The 24585-nt window shown below is 34.8% G+C and overlaps 1 protein-coding gene across 4 annotated transcripts in view; it reads left to right on the top strand.

Moving 5' to 3' along the window:
* The window catches only part of LOC576649 (low-density lipoprotein receptor-related protein 1), a 58003-nt gene that overhangs the window by 16887 nt on the left and 16531 nt on the right, over positions 1–24585 (top strand). For 2 of the 4 annotated variants that reach the window (XM_011665947.2, XM_776933.5), the window contains exons 4-29: positions 1106–1231; positions 1982–2110; positions 3263–3409; positions 4390–4509; positions 4924–5043; positions 8782–8892; positions 9304–9423; positions 10083–10208; positions 10580–10844; positions 11227–11355; positions 11534–11704; positions 12484–12719; positions 13054–13299; positions 13766–13891; positions 14592–14714; positions 15354–15482; positions 15889–16014; positions 16344–16466; positions 17017–17133; positions 17646–17762; positions 20587–20715; positions 21395–21526; positions 22545–22664; positions 23139–23270; positions 23762–23878; positions 24436–24558. In XM_011665947.2, the coding sequence (XP_011664249.2) occupies positions 1106–1231; positions 1982–2110; positions 3263–3409; positions 4390–4509; positions 4924–5043; positions 8782–8892; positions 9304–9423; positions 10083–10208; positions 10580–10844; positions 11227–11355; positions 11534–11704; positions 12484–12719; positions 13054–13299; positions 13766–13891; positions 14592–14714; positions 15354–15482; positions 15889–16014; positions 16344–16466; positions 17017–17133; positions 17646–17762; positions 20587–20715; positions 21395–21526; positions 22545–22664; positions 23139–23270; positions 23762–23878; positions 24436–24558 (3660 nt within the window). Of the gene's footprint in view, positions 1–1105; positions 1232–1981; positions 2111–3262; positions 3410–4389; positions 4510–4923; positions 5044–8781; positions 8893–9303; positions 9424–10082; positions 10209–10579; positions 10845–11226; positions 11356–11533; positions 11705–12483; positions 12720–13053; positions 13300–13765; positions 13892–14591; positions 14715–14848; positions 14907–14941; positions 15000–15353; positions 15483–15888; positions 16015–16343; positions 16467–17016; positions 17134–17645; positions 17763–20586; positions 20716–21394; positions 21527–22544; positions 22665–23138; positions 23271–23761; positions 23879–24435; positions 24559–24585 lie in introns of all 4 variants that reach the window. The other 2 variants (XM_030974301.1, XM_030974300.1) reach the window with 2 other exon arrangements.

The raw sequence follows: 24585 nt of genomic DNA, 5'->3' as shown, positions 1-24585 counted from the left end.
AGATACAAATCAGTAAAAGAGTAATGTATGGCATGCTTGATATAAAGTTCAGTGAAACCTGAATATAATGGTAGTTTAAAGGAAGAAAAAAACAGTCTGTGGAAAGGGATGGTCTTTATGTACAACTTCCTTTGATACAAGTTTTAAAAAAGGGAAACTTTACTCAAGGGGAATTAAATGTTTTTATAGACAAGCACTCTAGCTTTCTAAACGGTTGGTTTTTCTCTCCAGGTAGTCACCAAAGTAGGTTTGACTGTACTTTTTTTCCTCTGTTAATTGTGATATCTTGCAGTAAAAGTTATAAATACCCATGTAATGTTGTGAAGGTTTTAACAACAGTACTACAACTGGTATTACGTCTATGGTAAGAGTAAGCTTTACAAGTACATGACATATTACATCCCAGTCACATCTACATGTGCATCTATGATGCATGTATGTGTATACATACAGTAGTACAGGCTTGTTACTTTTCAGTTTGCTTTATTAATCATGCAGTGATAAACTATTCAGCTGTAATGATTGTGTTTGCATATATAGTGAGAATTAAAAAAAATCTTGTTATTAGAGTTTCATCAAACTGACAAATGATCATTTATGGCATCTGCACAGATTTGTGTTGCCATGGTGTTTGATGAAATTCATTTCCTTAGTCTTTATATATTTCAAGAGCAAATTTAATGCATGGTATGAAACACAGATTAATGAAAGATGATGCATTTCAAAAGCATAATTTCCTTTTTTCTTAAAATGTCAAATGAAAAGATTGAGATTTGACACTACATAAATCAGTGTACCAATTACTCTACAAACTCAGAATTTACATGAAAATAAAAGTGTACAGGTACAAGTAAACTTGCATGGCTAAGAGAACAATACCAAACATAAGATCAGTGCCCTTTATTCCATTAGAGTCTTCTGGCTAGAGATTTTCTTATGTGCCAATGAATTAAACAATAGAGAAATCAACTGGCTAAACACACAATTAAACAATGTACCTGTACCTCCCTGACAAGGTTCGCTTCAATGGACATCAGCTTTGTTCTTTTACACCATTCTGCCTTTTGACTCATTTGGTTTGATGATTTTCTTTTTTCTTTTCCAGCCACTACTGCGTGTCCTTCCTCATTTGTTTCTTGTGTATCTGATAAGAAATGCATCCCTGGTGATAAATTTTGTGATGGCCAGAATGACTGCGCTGATAGAACTGATGAACCAGCAGAATGCACAGGTAATTATAAAAACCATCAAGAGGAGGTTTTTGTATTAAACTGATTAATCTACTATAAAGCTTCTCACCTGATCTGTTGGTTTAGGAAGAAGATGATTTAAATTATGTCTTAGTCTGGAGACCAAACTGAGCTTCTATAAGCTTGTTCGTGTAAGATACAGGTTTCTTTGTATAATACATGTACATAAAGTTGTTTGTTGTAGACATAGACTTCTTTGCATGTGTACGAACACACAGTCTGTTTTGTTGGAGACATACCGGTATAGATTTTTATATAAGATATACCTTCTTCATACTACAGACATTACCTTTTTCATGAAAGACACTCATTTGTTTGCCGCTGTATGCCCATCAACTTCTTCATATGAGACAAAAGAAATAACTATGTAACTCATTAAACACAATTTATTAAATGTATGCTATATTTCTGAGAGAGTGACTACATGGTAATCTTTTCCATAAATGTTTACTCTAGCCTTGTAATGTCTCTACCATCCTATTACCATGTCTCCACCATCCTTTTACCATGTCTCCACCATCCTTTTACCATCTCTCCACCATCCTTTTACCATCTCTCCACCATCCTTTTACCATGTCTCCACCATTCTTTTATCATGTCTCTACTATCCTTTTACCATGTCTCCACCATTCTTTTATCATGTCTCTACTATCCTTTTACCATGTCTCCACCATCCTTTTACCATGTCTCTACCATCTCTTTACCCTGTCTTTACCCTCTCTCTACCATAGATGGTACATCTACCTGGCAATGTCCTGATCTTCACTTTAAATGCAATAACAGTCGGTGCATCTCAGATCTCAAGGTGTGTGATGGGGTCGATGATTGTACAGATGGATCAGATGAAAGCATGGACTGCAGTAAGTACTACTCCAGGGGGGTGTTTCACAAAGATCCCAAGTTGGACTTAAAAATTATGGAGAGCCGTTTGTAGCCTTAAAATAAAATATATTCAAAAGCGAAGAATCAAGTATTTTAGACTTTTTATAAATTCCAAATCAAGAACATGAAATCTCCTTGATGTTTGAATCAACATTTTATGCCTTTAAAAAAAAAACTTTTACAAAATATTTGCATTGATGCTAATGGCTTTCCATAATTGTTAAGTCCAACTTAGAGATAAGTTAAACTTATGATCTTTGTGAAAAACTCCCCAGAGGTCTATAATTTTGGGTCAGATGATCCTTGGAGGTTCAGTTTTGGATGGTATTGTGTATAGCATCAATTCAGTTTGCAGTTTCACCATGTAGGTATAGTCCTGTTAAGGACCGTTGAGTTTGAAGGGGATAAGAAAGTAAACAGACTGAGGGAGAAGTATTGTTTCTGTTTCATCCTGTGGAAGACTACTTGAGATTTGGAGGGAGAGAAAATAACTTGGGGTCATGTTTTTCAAACCTATGTTTATCTTTCATGTTCAAGAAAATAATGTTGATTGTTATAACAAAATGAAATTGAATAAAAATGAACAATGTTAGGATGTGAAAGGTTATTGTTCAGCAGTGGAAGCATTGCCTGGCTGAAATGCTTACCAGAAAGTGGAGCTGACAATATAAATTATATGAGGGCAAGCATGATTGTGATGAATGGGGTCATACTATTCTTGTAAAGCACTTTGATTTAGATGTCAAAGATGTATTAGGCGCAATATAAATCCAGAATATTATTGTCATTATTTTTTGAGTTACCGTACTGAAATATTGTTTTTCTTTGCCACAAATATGTTTAAATAATTGAAATATTGTTTATTATGAAATGGTTGATGATTGGTATTCCATGAAGTCAGTAGACCAAATCTACAGTCTTAAATCTTAACTGTAGTTAGTACGCTTTATGATTACTTATTATTATTAAAGTTAACTACTGGGTACACTGTATATCTCAATATCACACTTTTGAGTACATATTGGTATGTAGATCATATGTATATACTCATTATAACTATGGTGCAGTTCATTCAGATCAGACCTTTTAAGCAAGTTTTCTTTATTTCTCATTGATCTGTTTTCCTCCAGGTGATCACGTTTGTAGGTCGGGTTACTTTACCTGTCCTGTGAAGCGTTTCAACGGGGAGAGATGTATACCAACCAACCAAGTATGCGATGGTGTAGCTCAGTGTGAATACGCTGAAGATGAAGATGATGATACATGCATGGGAACAAGTAAGTCACTACATGTACAGTCCAGGGGAGTGTTTCACATAGACTAAGATCGACTACAGTTGGACTTGAGCTACGGTAGGCCATCCATGCCACCGGCTGCTCTCACCATTGGTGTCTCAAGGGACTTCGCAATTCTACAGAGTTTAAATTTTTGATTTTTGATTTAAAAATTAAAAATAATGTAGTTATATTTAAGATTTGGACTTATATTACGGTATGCGATTTATGCCCTGAATAAGTTTTGAACCAGATGTATAATTAGAGGAAAATAACCTTAGAAATTATGATATTTAGATTTTTTCCTTCAATAATGAACTATCAAAAATGTAAATTCTGTAGATTTGTGACCATGATTTGTACGTCCCTTGAGAAACCAATGCCAGGAATGGTTAGAGGAACTAGTGGCATGGAAGGAGGGCCTACCCTGATTTGAGTCCAACTTCAGTCGACCTTAGTCTTTGTGAAACACTTCCCTGGTATGTAGTAAGATCGATGATGTAATAACTAGTATACAGTACATGTAAAAGCTGCCATTATGTAACTCTTCAGTTTTATACTATTCAAGTTTTAACAGTAATAATAAGAGTGATGATAGTGGGTTCTTGTAAAGTGCCCATGTCTGTCAGACTTGACACTCTCGGCACTCCACTGTATTTGTGTATTGAGATTAATATTGTGCTTTTTTTCTTTTCAGTTATAAGCATTTCCTTACTAATTCTGTTTATAGCCAACACATAAATTGCCTGATCTAGACAATCTTCTGTTAATGAGATCTTTCTTGTACAAATTTGATTTTTTTTTTTTTTTAAACACAGCAATTGATTCATTTGAACTTACTTTTTACCAGAGCTCATCAGTTGACCAGAATTATTTTTGAACTTTCCTGAGCTTAAGTGATCTTTACTCATGTATATTTTTTATATTGTTTTAATTTCACTGTATATATATATGAATCTATTCCCTTTTTTCTTCTTTTTTAGATGACATTCCATGCAGTGGAAATGAATTCACCTGTGCCAATGACCTGTGCATCCTAATGATGTATGAATGTGATCACTACAATGACTGTGGTGATTCATCAGATGAACATGATGCCTGTGGTAAGTCATTCACTATTGGTGTAATATGCAGTGATGTAGTGGTTTATTCACTTGGATTCCACTCAATTTCACTCATTTCTGGTAGTTGTAAGTGTGGAAGTCTTGGATTTTTAGGGGATCAATATACAGATTTGAAAAATTATATTGATCAAGCTTTGTTTTGAGAATAAATTACAATATATAGCTGTTTAAAACAAAGCAACCAATGAAAAAAGAATTTTTGTGTGTGGATGTTTTCAAATTGGGTTTCTAAACTAACTATAGCCATTTTCAACAATATAATTGCAAAACTGCCATATTACATTTCTATTGCTTTGCTTGCAATTAATGTTCTTCATATTTCATTCATTGCTTTGGTTGTGATGTTCTTATTTTATAATTCATTGGCTTGCTATATTCTTTATATCCTTTCAGACTATCCTGAATGTTCAACAGTCACTCAGTTCAAGTGTGGTAATGGAGTGTGTGTATCAGTCAGTCAGAGATGTGACGGGAACAATGATTGCAGAGATGGTTCTGATGAGAGTGATTGCCGTAAGTAGTAACCTTCCTTAACCCTTTGATTGCTTTCTTCGTTCATATGCCATACATGCAATTTTGCACAAAACCATAGACACCAATAGGCCATTTTCGTAATGTAACCAAATTTATGCAAGGGTCACTCTGTGGCCTGGACCCACCCTCCTCAGAGGTCGCCAAATATCGACGTCGACTCGACGCCTAAGCCTGACCCTGACCTATTTGTTGTTGTAGTGAAGTCCTAACGTTCGTTTTTTCTTCATTGGGTGAAGCTTTACTATACAAATTGATGAAATGTGTGAAGCTTTGACGAGTAATTTGTTTTTTCTGGTGATGTGACATCGAATCCAATCGGTCGCCTTGTTTGTTCAGGTGATGTGACATCGAAGCCACTACCGGTCGCGTCGAAAATATGTCGAAATCATGTCGAAATCGTGCGTTTCAAAACAACTATTTAATTTTTATTCCGGTCACTCATGCACTCGCAGAGTGATCGTCCTGAGGTCACCGAACTTTTCTCCAGCGAAACTGATTTCGAGATTTCACGAGATCGTTTTCGAGTAGTCTAGGTCTACTAGTCTCCTACACATAACTAGTTGCGTGAGTATTCGCAGTATACGTGCCTGAAAGGCCAGCCTCAAGTCTGGAAACGAGACTAGTAGCCTACGAGCTGTCGGTATTGTACCCAGCATGCGCAGCGCAGATCGTGCCAAGTTTTGGCCCCAAGTTTTTTCGAGGTGAGCCAGTTGAAAAAAAATAGAAAGTTCAGAGTTTTCCGATCATTTTGAGACGGTACTACTCCGACCCTGTTTTACGATTGATTATTAACAAAATCTGTGCATAAAACTTAGCCTATATTTTCGCGAGATTTCAATGTTGACGTATTCCACAAAGGTATTACGCCACAGCAGTGCCGTGCGCTCGAGTCGAAGCCTTACAAATTCTGCGGATATGCACTGTATACTGTGTACGTTTGTGATGGTTTGTGTTAGTCGTGTATTGTTTGTTGTAAACATCTTCATCAATCCATCATGGTAAAATAATAATAAACATTGGATGATGTATTATTTTAATTGTACACAACAATATCGCAAGCTTTTTTGTGTGTATATTGTTGATGTTTTGTTTACCTGTAGGCTGTAGTGTAGTTTAGTACAGTAGTATAGAGTATCATGTATCAAACCAGAGAAGCATCTTCTCTGATCAAACCAATTAAATTGACATTGTTGACTGTAGTAATATTGATTATTATTCATTCATAATAGTAATCCAGTGGAATTACTATACTGTGTTCTAATTCACAACAACAACAAGTCAACAGTAACAACAGGGCTATTTTACTAGGTTCATTGACATTACAACAATGTTCTGTTGTAATTGTCCTCATCAGCTGGGCATATTTTTCTTTTTTTTTTACTCAGGTAGGTCAATTTTATTTTTTACCCATCAGGTGGGTCATTTTTTTTTTTTTATAGTAAAACTTCCATCCCCCCCCCAATTAATATAATTGGTGTTCATATTTATTTCTAGTAGGCCGTATCTGCGTAGGCCGTAGCGGCGTAGGCCTCCACAAATTTAAACATCTTTGGAACTTGCGTGGAGGGTACAATTTTTATTTTATTAAATCGTCTTTTAGACTTTCATAATTATTAAAAATAAAATTGTGAATAAAATTATTCATAGTAGTGACCACGACTAAGTAAGCAAAGCATTGAGTACACTTTGATCATGCATATTACTCTCTATAATTAATGCTCTCATTTCATAAATTCTCAGGTAATGAAGAGTTAACTTCTTTTTTGGTTTGCTTTGCTTGAATAGTTTCGGACCAATTATAATTAGTGTGTTATGGGCAAGGCTGAATTGTGTGGTCCATCATCAGGTGGTCGTACAATACCCGGCCAAAAGTTTCTTGAATTCAACTACAACAAATGAGGTGTAACCAAGCTATTGTGAATAGGAAATTTGATAAGCTAACATTTTATAAACCAGACCAAAAATGAGTTTTAGCTTGGTTTATCTACACTACAAAAATAATGTGACAGTACTGCCTGTATAAAAAGAAATGTGCACTTGTGCAACTTCATTATTTTTATAGTGTAGTTTTAATGAACACAATGTCAAAATCTAACAACGCAAACCTGAAATTTGTCTGGAATGAACATTTTCTTTCATTTCCAAGTAACAGAGTTTAATAGGTAACAGGAGTTGGTGTTTATAGTTAACAAGAGTTAGTATTAGAAAACAAGAGTTAGTATTAGAAAACAAGACTTGTAGTTAAAACAACTTTTGTATAAACGTTTTAAGTTTCATAACAACATATCTGTAGAAACATTGGATTGACAAAATAAACATGTTACTGTATCTTTGAATTGAAACCTGGTTGACTTGGTACTTATTGAGCAGTATGGAATTACTATCATGACTATAGACCATTGCAGTCATGGTCTACTATTATAAGTAAACATTGGTGGAGCTTGATTTCAAAACGTGAAGCTTGAAATATGTAATGGCCAATATGGTGAAACAGTGGTGAAGCTTGAACTATGCAAATGGCCAGTATGGTGAAACAGTGGTGAAGCTTCAGACCGGCCGAAAACTTACAAAAGTGAAGCCTCACCTATGGAAAACTGACACAAGTGAAGCCTCACCTATGTAAAACTGACAAAAGTGAAGCATCAACTATGCAAATAATTTAAAGGGTGAAGCCTGGACTAACACATTTGCTGATAAGAGTGATGCTTTGCCTTTGTTTTTTGTAAAGCACATGAAGTGATGGTGAAACCCTGAGGTTACAAATAATTGGCTCAGGTGAAGAAAGGTGATGACCTGAGGAGGGTGGGTCCAGGCCACAGAGTGACCCTTGCATTAATGCATAAGTCTTTGTGAAGTGCCTCAATACAAATTATTTCATTCACCTGATAAGAATAGTAGTATTTCAATAGACAGAATTCGAACTGCATACATTAGTTGTTGCCAGGTTAGACAAACATTATGGCTTGACATACCTAGCAACACTTAATATATGCAGTTTGCATTCTGACTATTGAAATACTATTATTCTTATCAGGTGAATGAAATAATTTGTATTGAGGCACTTCACAAAGATTTATGCATTAAATTTGGTTACATTACGAAAATGGCCTATTGACTTAAGGATTGGTTTGTGCAACAGAATGGCTTTGCAAAACTGCCCATTGATTAGCTCCATGTGAACCCTTTTAACACCGTTGTAGATTAATCGTGCACTAGAAACAGTAAATAATTTAAAACCCTTGGGTATATCAAAATATGATGAATACAACGTGGCACAGGGAGATGATTTCTTTGGCATATGAAGAGATAAGGAAGAAGTCAACAAGGTGTCCTTGAGATCATTAGTGATCAATTACAATTTTGATTTCCATGTTAATTCACTCTGAATTCTCTTGTATGTTAAATACAACTCGGCCTGGGTTAATAACTCTATATAGCAAGATTTTTGTGTTCATGGTGAAAACTACATGTCTAATGCATCTTGGAAATGTCTGTTCTTTGTCTGTATCCATACTACACGTTTAATCTACACATGTAGGAGAGAATGGGTAGATTTTCACCATTCATAATCTAGGGTATACATGTAAATATTCATAATACACGTATCAACAGTGATTTACAGTGAAAAGGGGGTCATTTGTACCGCACTGTAGAAACTATGTTTGATGTGGTATACATTGCATTCTCTATCCCATATTTCTTTATTCTTTTGTGCAGCCAGCTGTAATGATAACCAGTTCACATGTGAAAATGGTCAATGTGTGGCTATTAGCCAGGTGTGTGATGGCTCTGTACACTGTGAAGATGGTTCAGATGAAAGATTCTGTGGTAAGACAAAAGAAATTATTGTTATTTTAATTTTATATCAGCATTAATCCTTGTTCACATGGTGCTCCGATATTTGCTCTGTATGTATTATGATATTGCACACCTCTTACAAAGAGATATGATTGATCCAAATCAATCGCAAGTTTGCATTCTCCTATCTCTCATGTACATAGCTGCGATTGATATCAATCTCAAATAAGTTGCGATTGATATCAACTCTTTGTAAGACAAGGCCCAACAAAATAATAATATTATGATAACATTTGAGTGAAATTTTGCCATAAAATTTGTGGGGCTCCCAACACTTTAGAGGCCGGGGGCTTTAAGTTATTTTTCTTTCTTCTTTTTCTTGAAATAGGTTTTGAAATGATTATAATGTCTGTATTCCTCCATGATTTGTTTGAATTTCAGGCATAGATGAATGCATGATGAACAGACCATGTTCGGATACCTGTGTTGATACACTAACAAGCTTTAAGTGCATGTGTAACAAGGGATTTGTCTTAGCTTCAGACAGAGTCACTTGTATCGGTAAGAATTAAATCTACATATAAATAATAATAATAATAAAACGGTGCTTATGAAGCGCTTTCCACCAAAGTCTCTAAGGTATAACAAATAAAATACATTAACAAACAATTATATATTAGACAACAAAATTACAAATAAAACTACAAATTACAATCATCAAAAGTAGTTTTGAATAAATGTGTCTTACAACAAATTTTGATTGGTTGACAGTCTGGACAGTTTTTGACATGTGAAGGTACATGTAGTTTGTTTCAAAGTTCAGCAAGAATAGGGTTAATTTTTGGCACCAAGATCATCAAGACAGACGGAGAATACAGAATTTGTTGACAAAGAGAAAATGTATAGTTTCAATTAATTGTGCTCGGTGAATTCTAAAAACAAAATGAGAAAATTAAATAACAAGATTTTTGTTTTTAATTTTTTTCAAATTGGAATCAATTTTTATTGAAATTAACCTTTTTATTTTAGCAAAAGAGCAAAATGTATTTTAATCTCACAAAATGAATTGATTTTGATGGAAATTTTCCAACATGTGCGTTTATGTTTTTAAGCACTTAATTAAAACAAAATATATGGATAACAGTATTGCATAAGATTGAATCATCAAGGACGTACATAAAATCTAATGATGAATTTTAATGTATTCATTTTTGTTTTAGATTTTGATGAGTGTACGATGACGCCAATATGTAGTCAAGTCTGTGTCAACACACCAGGCTCATACATATGTAGCTGTACTACAGGATATCAACTGCAGTCGAATGGATCTTGTATGAGAACGACTGGTAAGGAAAACTGCAAAATTAAAGTACAATTATAAATTAGTTTTATGGTAGTGGAAGTGATAGTTTTCTTTGAATTTTAAGATTGAATTTTTTGGATGTGTTATTTAGCCTTTGCTCTGGACCAATTTTAGTCTCCTACCAGGTCCACAGAATGCATTAAAATTAGTAATAGCAGTAGCAGTACCAGTAATAGCAGTTATAATAATATTAATAACAGTAATAGAAGTAGTAATAGTAGAGGGAACAACACAAGCAGAAATGTGGTATTATTAATGTAGCAGCAGTAGAATTGGAGGTTATGATACGCATTTAAACCTGATACTCCTAAATGGTAACCTCTAATTGATCACTTTCCAATGATGCTTTGACAGGTGAGGACCCTACAGTGTTGATTGCAAATCGCTATTACGTCAGACAATTTGACACAGAAACGCCCTCTGATGTCAACAACATCGTGGCCCAAGACTTTGAGTTCGCTGTTGCACTCGACTACGATATAGTAGATAACAAGTTGTTTGTATCCGATGTTGTTGCTAACACTATCGTCCGGATGGATATGAATGCTCAGAACAGAGAGGTGATCATCGATGATGATGCTGGTAGCGTGGAGGGCATTGCTGTTGACTGGGTTGGAAGGTAGGTTTATAATGGAGGAAGAGAAGATGGAGAAACATCCACATTTCAAGTTTTCTTTCTGCAGTAACTACCCCATACAAAATTTTGTAGATTATTGTATGCTTCAATTCATACTCCCAATCTATCTGCTATGGATGATATATGTTGTGTGTACCATAAGGGAATTTCAGAAGAGTTACTTTTATGTATGTAAAATGTGCAGGCACTCTCAATTTCTTTCAATGTATATTATATCAGATAAATATTTTGTTTAAACGTGCTTGTGAAAGCTTATTAAAAATATAATTCAAGTCATTGCCATTGAAAAAGAAAAAAATGATGAGGGAGCATGATTTAAATCTTGATTGCGCTCTTTTTCTTTTTCTTCTACTTTTTTTTGTAGGAAAATTTATTTTTCAGATCGTCCTAGGAGAATCTTAGAAGTAGCTGAGATGAATGGTAGTAGCCGCCGAGTTTTGAAAAGAACCAATCTATTTGAGGTCAGAGCAGTGGCAGTAGACCCTAAACATGGGTAAGCATTCCTATTTTAACGTTGGTACATTCTTTAATGACCTAGGATAGCTGGTTTTTGTTATACTGTCTATATGACTTCTTCTGTTCAATGTAGTTGATTACATTATTGATTATTATCATAAAGTCATCTCCATTTTGATACCTTTTTGCGATCTGTTCTCGATATCTCCCTCCAGGAATATGTATTGGACTGACTGGGGACTGAGAGCCTACATTGGACGTATGGGAATGGATGGCACTAACCCCATTGAGATACACAATGAAAACATCGCTTGGCCCAATGGAATCACTGTAGACTACACAGCAGATAGGATTTACTGGACGGATGCACATCTTGATCACATTTCGTACGTTTTATTTATTGTGGACTTCATTTTTCTATTTCTGTAGGCAGGAAGATGAATAGAATGCTTCATGTATGATATTCCAATTTTTGATTGGCTTGGTAAAGAAAGACCAATTATTTCTTATTTTTAGGAGAAGAAGACATGAGAGCATCTGGCCTCATCAGGGAGAATGCTGAAGACCGGGGGAATAAACCATGATAATAATGATGATTTTTATGAAAATTTCATTCGTATCAGAAGAGAGATTGCATTCTTGTCAACAAAAATTTAGGGCAAATCCAAAATTTGTTATTTCTAACAGTTACTGAATATATCCAAACTGGCACTTAAATTACCATTTTTGCAAAGCTGTATTTTGCATTTTTAGAATGTATCTTTTGATGACTGTTATTAAAGCAGACAGGGATACCTTGGGGTTTTGAGCCTTATCCAAAGGATTCTGTTATGAGAATTGATGCCTTAACAAAGGGCAGTATTGCATCTACTTGATTTTAAACTGGGCCCTGTTTCATTAAAATCGTTATCAATAAAAAGTGCTACAGATCTATGACAAATCTGCAAATTGCAATTCAAGTATAAGGATTTCAGTAGCTTATAAAAATGATCATTGTATCGTGTTATTGATAGCAGGTTTTATGAATCAGGGCCCCCTGGTTACAAGACCAATACTCTACTACTGAGCCATCATGCCTCCTCCTTGATTTATCCTTCTATACGATTAGCTTGGACAGCAGTTATTGTGTTTACAATCTAAACTTTTCACTAAACAAACATTGCAGGTTTGCTGATCTGGAAGGGAACAATATTCATGAGCTAGCCAACGATGATTCCGTCCACCGTATCGCCCATCCATTCAGTATAGCAGTCTTTGACGAATGGGTATACTGGACAGAATGGAACATCAAAAAGGTTTACCGTGCTCACAAGCTGACAGGACTAAGCGAGATGGAACTGGTCACTACGATCCATCGTCCATTTGATATCAATATCTATCATTCCCTGAAACAAGACACCAGTAAGTACAGCTCCTCAGTAGTGGGTGGTAATAATAATAATAATAATAATAAATAATAATAATAATAATAATAATAATAATAATAATAATAATAATAAATAATAGTGGGTTCTTGTATAGCGCTCATGTCAGTCAGATTTGACCCTCCTGGCGCTCCCGATTATTACCCTGGCTTTAGCACGGCTGCCATACGGCGCTCTAGCATTTCAAGGAATAAATTCCAAGTTTGCAATAAATTCCAAGTCCCTCAATAGTAATCCCTCGTGGCTCACCACGTCTCCCTTTTTGTCCATAAGTTCATCATCTCTATGCTCTTTTGCATCCATCCAATCAGCCCTTCAGAATCCCTGTGGAACTAACAACGGAGGATGCAGCCACCTGTGTGTGATTGCAGCAGGAGGGAACGACTTCACCTGTCTCTGCCCTGACAACTATGTCCTGGAGAATGGGGTCTGTGTAGAGAGATGCTCTGATCGTCAGTTCCACTGCTCAGCTGATGCAGACTGCATCCCATGGTACTATGAGTGTAATGGATACAATGATTGCTCCGATGGGGAGGACGAGAGGGATTGTGGTCAAGGTATCTAGTATATTCATCTTTTGATGTAGAAAGGAATGAATACTTCTAGAAATTGTTCTCATTGTTTTACCGCTTTGTCAGTATTTCATGACAATTTTGCAAGAAAGTACTTGATAGTTTATTTTCATTCATTCCTATTACAGTACTATCATATTCTTATTCAAAAGTAGCTAATTTAACCATGTAACATACATTTTTTTGGTTTATTATATTCAATCAGAAAAGCATCATATCATTTCCCCTAAAATTGTTTTTTGTATTGAGATTGAGTATTTTGCTTACCATGAAAGTACTTGAGATGATCAGCATTCATGTTATTTCCTATTTCCTTGTACATAATCATTTTTCATTTTGCTTTCTACAATATTTTTCATGTGTTTATTCTTAGATAATACATGCCAAGTTCAAGTTTGAAATTCATATGTGATTTACTTTGTATTTTCTTTTGGTCTGATTCTGCCCGTAGTTGAGAGAGTATGTGATCCCTCTGTATTCCAGTGTGATGGTAATGACCGCTGCATTCCTATTCCTTGGCTATGTGATGGGGATAATGACTGCCAAGATGTTACAATATCAGATGAATCACATTGCTGTAAGTAATTTGTTTTCTTGATTTTTTAATTTTTTAAAATATAATAACTGAATAACAAAGAACATTTAAACCTAAATGTATAATACAAAATATACAAACAATAATAACTTTGTGTTTACATATGTACATATAATAACGAAACTTAATATTTCTGTAACATATTATTATAAATTTAAAGTATTATCTAAACTATCTGTTGAAAAAGTGCAGGAGACCGCAATCATATCTCAGCATTACTGTGATTTGGTGTGTTCATATCACCTGCAGATTTTCAACCAATTTACTCAATTTTATTGGAAATTAGAAACAGTGAAAAACACTGCTTACACTGCTGAAAGAGAAGGAGATTTGAAGAAAAAAAATACTTTTACCACAACTTATCTTTCTCTTTACTTCACTTTGGCATTATTTTAAATTTATATACAGGTTTCTCTTTTGACCCAGGCACACATACATCTGTGGTTGGAAGGAAAATCATTTTGTGCTTTCAGTACTATTGCATCGTGACTGTTCAAGTACATGTAGTTAAATCTTACATATAGAATTGTCCAAAGTGAATATAGAGACCTCGACGATGTGATTATTGTTATTTATATTTTACTTTTTATTTATTTATTTTTTATGGTAAATTGGGAAGATTGTTTTTGTTATGCAATGTCTCTGTAAATTCATCTTGTATGTTGTTGTTTTTTATATCCAGCTACCAATGTGTGCGAAGATTGGGAATTCAAATGCAACAGCGGGAAGTGCATCCCACGTAGAGAGGTGTGTGATAGAGATGATGACTGCCCTGATGGAGATGATGAAGAAGAAGTAATGTGTAGTAAGTATATAGCCTTGGGGAACACTCATAGATACATGTAGGTGTGTGATAGAGATGATGACTGCCCAGGTGGAGATGATATAGAAGGAGCAATGTGTAGTAAGTATATAGCCTTGGGGAACACCCATAGATAGGTGTGTGATAGAGATGATGACTGCCCTGATGGAGATGATGAAGAAGAAGTAATGTGTAGTAAGTATATAGCCTTGGGGAACACCCATAGATAGGTGTGTGATAGAGATGATGACTGCCCAGGTGGAGATGATGAAGAAGAAGTAATGTGTAGTAAGTATATAGCCTTGGGGAACACCCATAGATAGGTGTGTGATAGAGATGATGACTGCCCAGGTGGAGATGATATAGAAGGAGCAATGTGTAGTAAGTATATAGCCTTGGGGAACACCCATAGAAAGGTTCGTACTACAGATGAAGACTTAGCTGATTGAGATCACTAAACCATTTTTAAAATTTTGTTTACAAGATATGAAGAAGTGCAAGCTAAAATATCCATTGAAACCACAGTGAATGATTACTCTTTATATAGATGATTTAATTCATGAGTTTTAAATGAATTGCTTTTGAGTTTAGATGATTTAGATTATTTCCTGATAACTGTTCACTGTTTATTTATTTCTGCAGCACACCCCAACAGAACGTGTGAAGTGGGTTACTTTTCCTGCGCCAATGGTTTCTGTGTCCCTGATGCCTGGGTATGTGATCTAGATAATGATTGCGGAGACATGTCTGACGAACCCTCTCATTTATGCTGTAAGTTATCCACCATCTAATTATCAATAACTGCTATTATGAAGATTATGAGTGTGAATGTTGTTACACAGTCTTCACATTTGTGTAGCATATGTACTGTTACAATTATGCTTAAATCACTAATTTACATCCCCTTTAATTGACAGATATGTCCCATTACATTGACATATATATCCTATGTAAAGTCCATATATCCCACTTAATTGACATTGAAATGTGCACAAAATAAATTCATTGTATCATTATCAATCATCAACATATTTTATCATGTAGCTGTTGTAAAAATATCATGGGATGTACTTATCAAAATATTGAATAAAAATTGGACAATCAGTTTATTTTGATAGTTAAAAAGTTCAGACTTAGAACACATGTCACATATTTTTGATCTCCTTTGTATTTTTAGACCAATCTACATGCGCACCTGGGTGGTTTTCCTGCGCTGATTCCTATCGCTGTATCCCAAGTTACGTGAGATGTAACGGCTTCCTGGATTGCAGGGGTGAAGATGACAGTGATGAAGAAGGCTGTCGTAAGTATTCATTATGATGTCATTCAAAATTTGAAGTCCTAATTGATTCCACATTGCTATTAAACAAAAACAGAAAGATGAAAGATAAAGGTCAGTGGATGTTTTGGGAAAATATAATAAAGGATAATAAAAAGCGATGTAATGAAATCTATTTTCTGGGTTGTTGATGAAGGATTAGAGCTTTTTCAGAGAGGGTTATGTGTCCTCTTTTAATATTTGTTTATTGTTGTTGGGGGAGGTGATAAATCAGTGATAAATAAAACATTACAATACTGACTCCTTGAAATTTGAACTCATTTTCTAATCCTGATTCATATGTTATGTAATAGCTGAAGTGACCTGTGACCCCATTGGAGATTTCCGATGTGATAACCACAAGTGTATTCCCAAACGATGGGAGTGTGATTTTAACAATGACTGTGGAGACAGATCAGATGAATATGAGGGCTGTGGTGAGTAACATGGGTAACCCAACCCATCCATTCTTTTTATATTCTTTCTCTGCCAGTGGTTTGTTCATTGTACTGTCTGCTTATATCAAAAAGGATGTTAAATCTGTATGTTATCCTATAGTATAAGTTTAATGCCCTTTAGACTCGCACATAATGTAAAATCATATTAGAAGCCTGATATGAAAGTTATACAGCTAGTATAAAAGACGGTCTTCTCTTTATACTTTTTGATCGATACAACACATGTCTGTATCGCAGCAATTATTCTTTATTGTAGGAGCTGTTGGAGTAAGCAACACCCATGCTAATCCTCCTTGTATGTAATTTATTTGTTTACATAGGCTACGCATACTATGCAGCGTTAAATTTGCAATCATCACTCATCTAATTTATTCTTTTGTATGTATCTTATATGTTGCTTGTTATTTTTTATGACAGTAAAAAAAAAAGAATTATGCACAAATCATGATGTGAGATTGTTTTAAATGAATACCATGTTGAATTGAATTGAAGCAATCCATAATACGTCTATCCTTGTTCCTGTTTACAGTATATCGTGATTGTAGTGAGAGTGAGTTCCGCTGTGGGAATGAGCGTTGCATCCAAGGCAGGAAGGTGTGTGATGGAACCGTTGATTGCCCTGGAGGTCTTGATGAAGATGATTGCAGTAAGTACAAGTACCTCCCAAATGTTGTTTTCTTCTTTGTAGTGCCCAATCATGTGTTAGTATTTAATCTTCCAAGTCTATTGTCTGGTACTATTAATATTCATAACAACAATATTTTATGAAGTGCACATACTTCTTCTTCTTCTTCTTCTTCTTCTTCAATACATGTCAACAGACTTGTTAGTCCATATAATGACACAGAAACCAGGCAGGTGGTAATGGAATAGAGCAATCTTTTAGGAATTTTAGCGCATGTAGGCCTCCATCTCTATAGTTTTTCAGTTCAAAAGCTCCAAAATAAATAAATATAGCTACCTTTATATGAAGTCAGTTAACTAAAATTTTAAAAATAATAAGGGAAACTTACTAATTATGCTACCTGTACATGTTTGAAGCATCAATGACAATCATCAATGACATTATACTGCATGTACATAAAATGATATTTACCTGATAGTCCCATCATGTCCTATCTTACAGTCTCTCTCTCTCTCTCTCTCTCTCTCTTGCAGATGATGTGAATTGCCCAAATGGTTACAGAGCCTGTGCCTTTGGAACCTGCATCAACGCGACCCTCTTCTGTAATGGCATCCGCAATTGCTTCGATGGGTCCGACGAAAGTGGCTGTGGTACGTATGCATCTCTAGTTCTTTAAATATCTTGTCATAACAACAATTGTATGCATAACATGTTCTAATAATTTGATAAATACACCAGGAACCATATACACCTATATATTTATTCTGTAAAGGGAATGCTCACATATATGTTATTTATGTATTTTTATTGCATGTTGTCCTGTTTCCAATATGCATGTCAATATAAAAGGTAAAGTTATGATAGATGTTAAGAAATATAGTGATTGCAATCTGTTTCTATCCTAAATGATACCTCAAAGTAGCATACAGGGTATACCTGTTTTATTGTACATGTATAAGTCTAAGATTAACAAGGCATTTGTTCATTTTTAAAGATAAGTAAAGACATGGAATATATGGAACATTGACCCTAAATTTCCAAGTTGGCTTAGGTAGAATTGCGCATTAATTTTCAAAAAGGGAAAATACATGTATAACTCATTGTCTTTGAGAATGCCGTAATGTTTTTTTGAAGAGCATCACTGCAGAGAAAAATCACTCGCAATTATCTTTGTTCTTTTGTGCATGCAATTAGCTGTATGTATGATCGATTGATATTTGCTAAATAAATCTTCTTTTTATGACTTTCTCTATGAACTATAAATGGTGAGTTATACTGAACGTGTGTAAATGCTATGTTATACGGGACCGTTAACATTTTGTGGCTTACAGTTGCAGTTTTTGTCCAAGTTATGTGCATGGTTGTAATGGTCGTTATAAAGAATATCAACAGTGACCAAAATGATGTGCAGCTTCTTGAGTAAAAATAGATGTCCTACCAGTTTAGATTTTACCTATCATTAGCTAGTCCTGCTTATATTATCAGAAGATCTATGTGAGCCATTACATGTAGCTCTTATTTTGTACTGCCTGTGTACGGTTAAAGTCTTGGAGTAATTGTGGTTAGGTAATGGATGAAATTATATTGAATTAAGTAGGTTTATATTTGTTCAATGATTAGAACTTGTACAAATACCTGTAAGTTTAATTCCAACATTGTAACAGTTCTTTTTTAAGTTCTCCTTTGTCTTTGTCCTTTTTTCTTATTTGTAATCAATCTGTATTAAATGATATACATGTACTGTCTCATTGACGTTGGTGATGTTCTTAAGTTCTGATACCTTTGTTTGTAATTCCATGTTTTCGTTCTTTATGATTTCATCTATCTTTGTATGATAAGCTGTCATACCTGTACGACTTTCAATGGAAAATGGTATGCCTGTATACCATAGCGACTACTTAGGTACTGTGTGTTGCATTTTCCATAAAGGATTTGGGAGAATATTTGAATTTTCTTGCATCAAAGATATCCCTTTAAGCTGCATATCCATTCCCTCAAATTCTCTCATCCTCCCAGCCTACATCTTTCCTCTCTACCTCTCTGCCTCTCTGCCTCTCTTTGTCGCACTCATTCTCTCTATCTCTCTCTCTCTATCTTTCTTATCCTCACATTGTTTGTCTCTCTTTCTCTCATAATCTATGTCTCTCTGCCACTCTATATTTCTGTAAATTTATTTTTGGTTCTTCTGTCAGCCCCCTCTCTCTTCTTCCTATTAAAAAAATGATGGTATCTTATCTTTCATCTATTACAATTGTCAATGCAACTTTTGATTTTAGCCTCTTCATTCTTCTGTATCTGTCACCAGTTCCTCCTTTTATTTCATTCAAATCTGTTAATTTTGAGACTTGCATGAGCAAGAAAAGTTTGGGTAAAATGGAATTGTGGATGAGCTTGGCAGAACAAAACAACCCCCCCCCCCCCTTAAAAAAAAAAAAAAAAATCTTTTAATTGCCACTGCAAAAGTGATGGATTTTATAGATGTATTCCAAAGAATGATACTACAAGTTTGTGACAGGTATGCTGGCCTTATTCTACATCTAGATTTATGTGTAGATCTTTTGAATTCTACTATGATTTGCTGAGATTAAATGGCTTAATTTGGTTGAAATGAATTCATCTTAAATTTCTTCCTGTCAATAATTTGTATTCAATAGAATGCAAAAAATGAAATGAATGTTATGATGTTAAAAAACAGCCGTATTACCCGTTGCCCTCTCCCTACCTCTCTCCCAAATATAATTTCTTGCAATGTATGAGTAAATTATTTGTTTAAAAAAATATCCATTGTATTTGCTTGTTATATTTATACTTCAAGTTATGTTCAATACTATCCCTTTCAACACTCAATTTTCATTATATTTTAAACAACAAAATGCAACATGTAGTTGATATTAAGATTAACAAATCATAACTATTACAACAGTAGAATTCAATGCTTATTTATTCATACCTTTTCAGGAAGACACCCCCCCCCCCCATTAAAAAAGGGGGAGGGGACAAAAAGACATTTACTCTTTGTGTGCAGCTCCCGTTTATTGCTTCAACAAGGTCAACTGACATAATTATATTTAGGAGAAGTAATAAACATATCCTTTAATTATAAATGGTTGTTCACCTTGAATCCCCAATATATCCCCACGATATATAGGCACCTTTTTTTTCTTGTTAGTCATCATGTAATGGCACTCAGAGATATAGGATCACATGAGTTTCTTGATCTAGTTTTTGTGCATCTACTGAAGATTTCCTTTAACTCTTTGCCCTCTTTGGTCAACTAATGAAACAAAGAGTGGGCTAGATGCCACAGGTGACTTTTAGCACATGTACATATACATGTACTATATATGTATCATATACCCAAAACATTGAAGCAGTATGAAATTTCCATAGTGACTGCAGAGTTACAGTAAGACAAGATTTGGCATGGAACACAATCTGTCATTTTGTTGTTAATCTGTCTGTTGTGTCTTATAGCAACAACTAATCCAGGATGTGAGATAGGCGAGTTCCGATGTACCAACAATCGTTGCATCCCAGAAGAGTTTAAATGTGATGGAGGTAATGAATGCGGTGATGGAAGTGATGAATCCAGAGAAGCATGTCGTAAGTAAACATTCAATTTGTGAACTTAAAATGTCAAGTACTATCAATCTCCTTATTAAACTCTAAATAAACATTAAGTATGTGAACTTGAAATTTCAAGTACTTTTGATCTCCTTAACTCATTCCTTGCTTTGGTTGAATAATAGAACAAGCAATGGACTGCCACAGTCCATTTGTGGCGCACATACAGTGTTACCGTATTAGATACAATGAACAATGTGTAAGTCTAGGGTTTCGACCACATGAGAGTGAAGGACTTCATGAAACATATAATCTGTGATCCTCTCTATAGAATCTCAGGTATTAATTCATTACTTGGTATGACCTGTGCCTTAAAGCAAACTAAATCGTAGTAACCCCTTGTTATCTCCTCCCAATATTATTGATTGTGATGTGCAGATGAACTACTACACTTGGTTCCCCCTTGCTCTTATTTGAATAGTGTAAGGAATTCCTAACATGCAAAAGTGGTGACACAGGGCCTCCGTTTAACATCCTATCCAGGGGACGGTGTTTTCCACTGTAACCTCACCTGCATCTCTGAAACATGAGGGGCACATAGTTAATGTACATGTACACTGTTTTCTATGCTCATTGATATTCTCTTTTACTTTTGCCCAGTATGCACGTATAATAAAGATGTCAGAAAAATATAAAAACATGTATTTTCTATCAACAGTTACCAGCCAATGTGACACCAGTCAAGGAGAGCGATTCAGGTGTCCTTCGTCTGGGCTGTGCATCTGGGTTGATCAGCTATGTGATGGGTACAACAACTGTGGAGATTCAGATCTGAGTGATGAACAGCGATGTAAGAACTTAGTGTGATTGATTGATAATAATAATAATAATAATATGTCTTGTTTACCCAGGGTAGCCTCATCAGTATTCATACTGTTCTCCCTGAGGGCCCTGCAATCATATTATTAACCTGGTCATCGAATTCAGGCTTACCCGCACACAGTGTATGCACATTCTCCACTCCCTGGGGAGCATTCCAGCCAGTGCCAGTGATTGATGCATGGATGGATGGATTTATTAATTGATTGATTGAATGATTGGTTGAGTGAATGAGTGATAGATATGTGATGGGTACAACTGTGGAGATTCAAATTTAAGTGATGAACAACGATATAAAAACTTAGTATGATTGATTGATTGAAGTATAGACTGACTGACTGATGGATGGATTAACAGATTTATTAATTGATTGATTGATTGAAGTATAGACTGACTGACTGATGGATGGATTAACAGATTTATTAATTGATTGATTGATTGAAGTATAGACTGACTGACTGATGGATGGATTAACAGATTTATTAATTGATTGATTGATTGAAGTATAGACTGACTGACTGATGGATGGATTAACAGATTTATTAATTGATTGATTGAAAGATTGATTGATTGAGGGAAATTTCAAGTGAGCAAGTGAATAAATGATGGATATGTGATGGGTTTAATAACTGTAGAGATGCATATCTAATTGTTATAAAGGAATTTATTAAAGAGCTCTTAAAGTTAGTATGGTAGATGCTTTAATGAATGGATGGATGGATGGATCAAAAGATTTTTGTTTAATACATTATTAATGCAATAACTTGAGAGCCATAAGCTGTACTTCAATAGTTCCTATAATGTTTTTGATTAGTGTGTTTGAATATGTGATTGATATGAAATAAGAACAACACCTGTGGAGAATAGCTTCAAAGTACTTTACATATGTTATATACATGTACATGTAGAAAGGCTTCCGCACTCTTCTAAACATTGCTTGGATTAGTTGGATACATACCTATATTAATCGTTCACTCTTGAAACCCTAGGCTCAACAACAGCTTGTACGGCGGACAGCTTCCGATGTTCAGGTGGTGATTGTGTCCCATTTTCTGCTCTTTGTAATGGCAACAATGACTGCACTGATAATTATGATGAATTAGGATGTGGTAAGTTTTCACTCACTTTCAATGCTGTATTTAAAACACACCAGAGGGTTAGTAGTTATTGCATATAAAATTACAAAACTTTCATAAAGTATTTGTTGCTAGAATACCATTTATGCTTAAGTTTGAGGGTTTATTGAGTTTAATTACTTAATTAATTTCTGTTTATTGCTAAGACTTCAACATTTTACCTACCTAAACTTTTTTAGAATACTGTATAACCAGAAACTTTTACAAAAGAAAGCTTTTGTGCGTTACATCCAACAACAATATTCAGTAAATTAATGCAATGTCCCCCAAATCATTGTTGTTTTTCAGTGATAATTCATTTCTTTTTGTGGTATGAAATTGTTGGGAATCTGAAGCTGTTACAAGAGTCTCAAATGATTCTCAAATGTTTCAAGCACATGAAAGTTTCTGGTGTTGTTGTATTTTGAAGTTTAAGCATTGAATTGTAAATAATTGCTTTACTTTCAGATAAAGAAGCTACCTGCTCGGTAAACAATGGTGATTGTGAGCATATTTGCACACCAATCAGCTCAGCGGGTGCCATCTTGTGCCAGTGTAGGCAAGGTTATGTCTTAGCGGAAGATGGGCATAACTGCGTGGGTAAGAATCCCTCTTATCGTTTGCTGAAAGCCAGAAGGATTTTAACGCACTTACTTCTGGCTCTTAAGAAACAATGTATATAATAACAAATATAATCTTTAAAAAGGTTCTTATAAAGCTCTTTTGATCGAAGGCTCTAAGCGCTCTAACAAACAAAATACAATGACAAACAATTACATATTAAAGAAAACCAACATTTGAAAGAAAACAATGTATATGTGCAATGTGGATGTATAGTGCTTACCAGACTTTAAGTCAAATGATATTCTTTTAGTACCAAAGTTTTTCTCTATTCATTTCACAATCAAATTTTCTATCATATTGCTCTGACAAATATCTTCCAAAAGAACCTACCTTGTAATCAGGTACCTTGTTGGGTAAAGCGTTGGACTATGTACAGGTGTACTTGAATAATTTTTTTTTTAATGTTTCTCTTGATGTGGATTATATTTTTTATGTTAATTCTTGACTCTATCCTGTACTACGACTAGATGTGAATGAGTGTCTTGGTTTTGACTGCATCCAAACCTGCTCCAACTCTAAGGGTACTTTCCGTTGCTCCTGCTCAGAGGGCTACACTGGACAGAACAACAGCTGTTTTGCTAACGGTAATTAACCCTTCGACTTCTGAATTTTCTCATTCCCGGCCATGAGCCTAATAAAGGAGCATTCTGGTTATCATTTGGGAGGCAACTGGTTAACTACTTTCCAGGTCTTCAGATCATATGATTTTACTTCCTCTTTTGCTCTTTTATCATTGATCTTTTGTCGTTTGGTATGATTGGTGATCATGAATGTTATTCACTAATCTAATGACTTCATATTTATGACTTCTACATTTGGTTAAAATGGAATTATTAAAGGGGGCTGGCATTGTTCCCTGTTTGAATCAATGCACATGCCATTAAATTTACATCATACTAGTGAATAATATTCATGATTATTTCAAATATGTATATCATTTATAGTTATTGCATAAGCTAATCTCTATTACTCAAATCTAATGTCAATTTTATGGAAAGTGCTTACATATGTATCTTATATCCATTCTCAAGCAGTTCACTATTTTGTAATTTATGGTGTGCAGCTAGGGAACCATTGATGAAGGACCAAGATAGAAAATGTATTTGATCACTGCTGCATTTTTTCATCTCTTTACTTACAGGAGCAACAGAGTATTTGATAATATCTGATGGGCAGTCTATCATCCGTCATGTGGATGGAGGTAGAGACACGATCGTGGATCACCAAAGCAGAATTGAAGGCCTGGACTATATGTTTGAAACAAGTAATAATAATAATGATAATAATAATT

The sequence above is a fragment of the Strongylocentrotus purpuratus genome, unplaced genomic scaffold (genome assembly GCF_000002235.5).
Source record: "Strongylocentrotus purpuratus isolate Spur 01 unplaced genomic scaffold, Spur_5.0 spur5_scaffold_7, whole genome shotgun sequence".
NCBI lineage: Eukaryota > Metazoa > Echinodermata > Echinoidea > Camarodonta > Strongylocentrotidae > Strongylocentrotus > Strongylocentrotus purpuratus.
The sequence above is the reverse complement of the archived record's forward strand: the minus strand, read 5'-3'. Positions and strand labels throughout refer to the sequence as shown.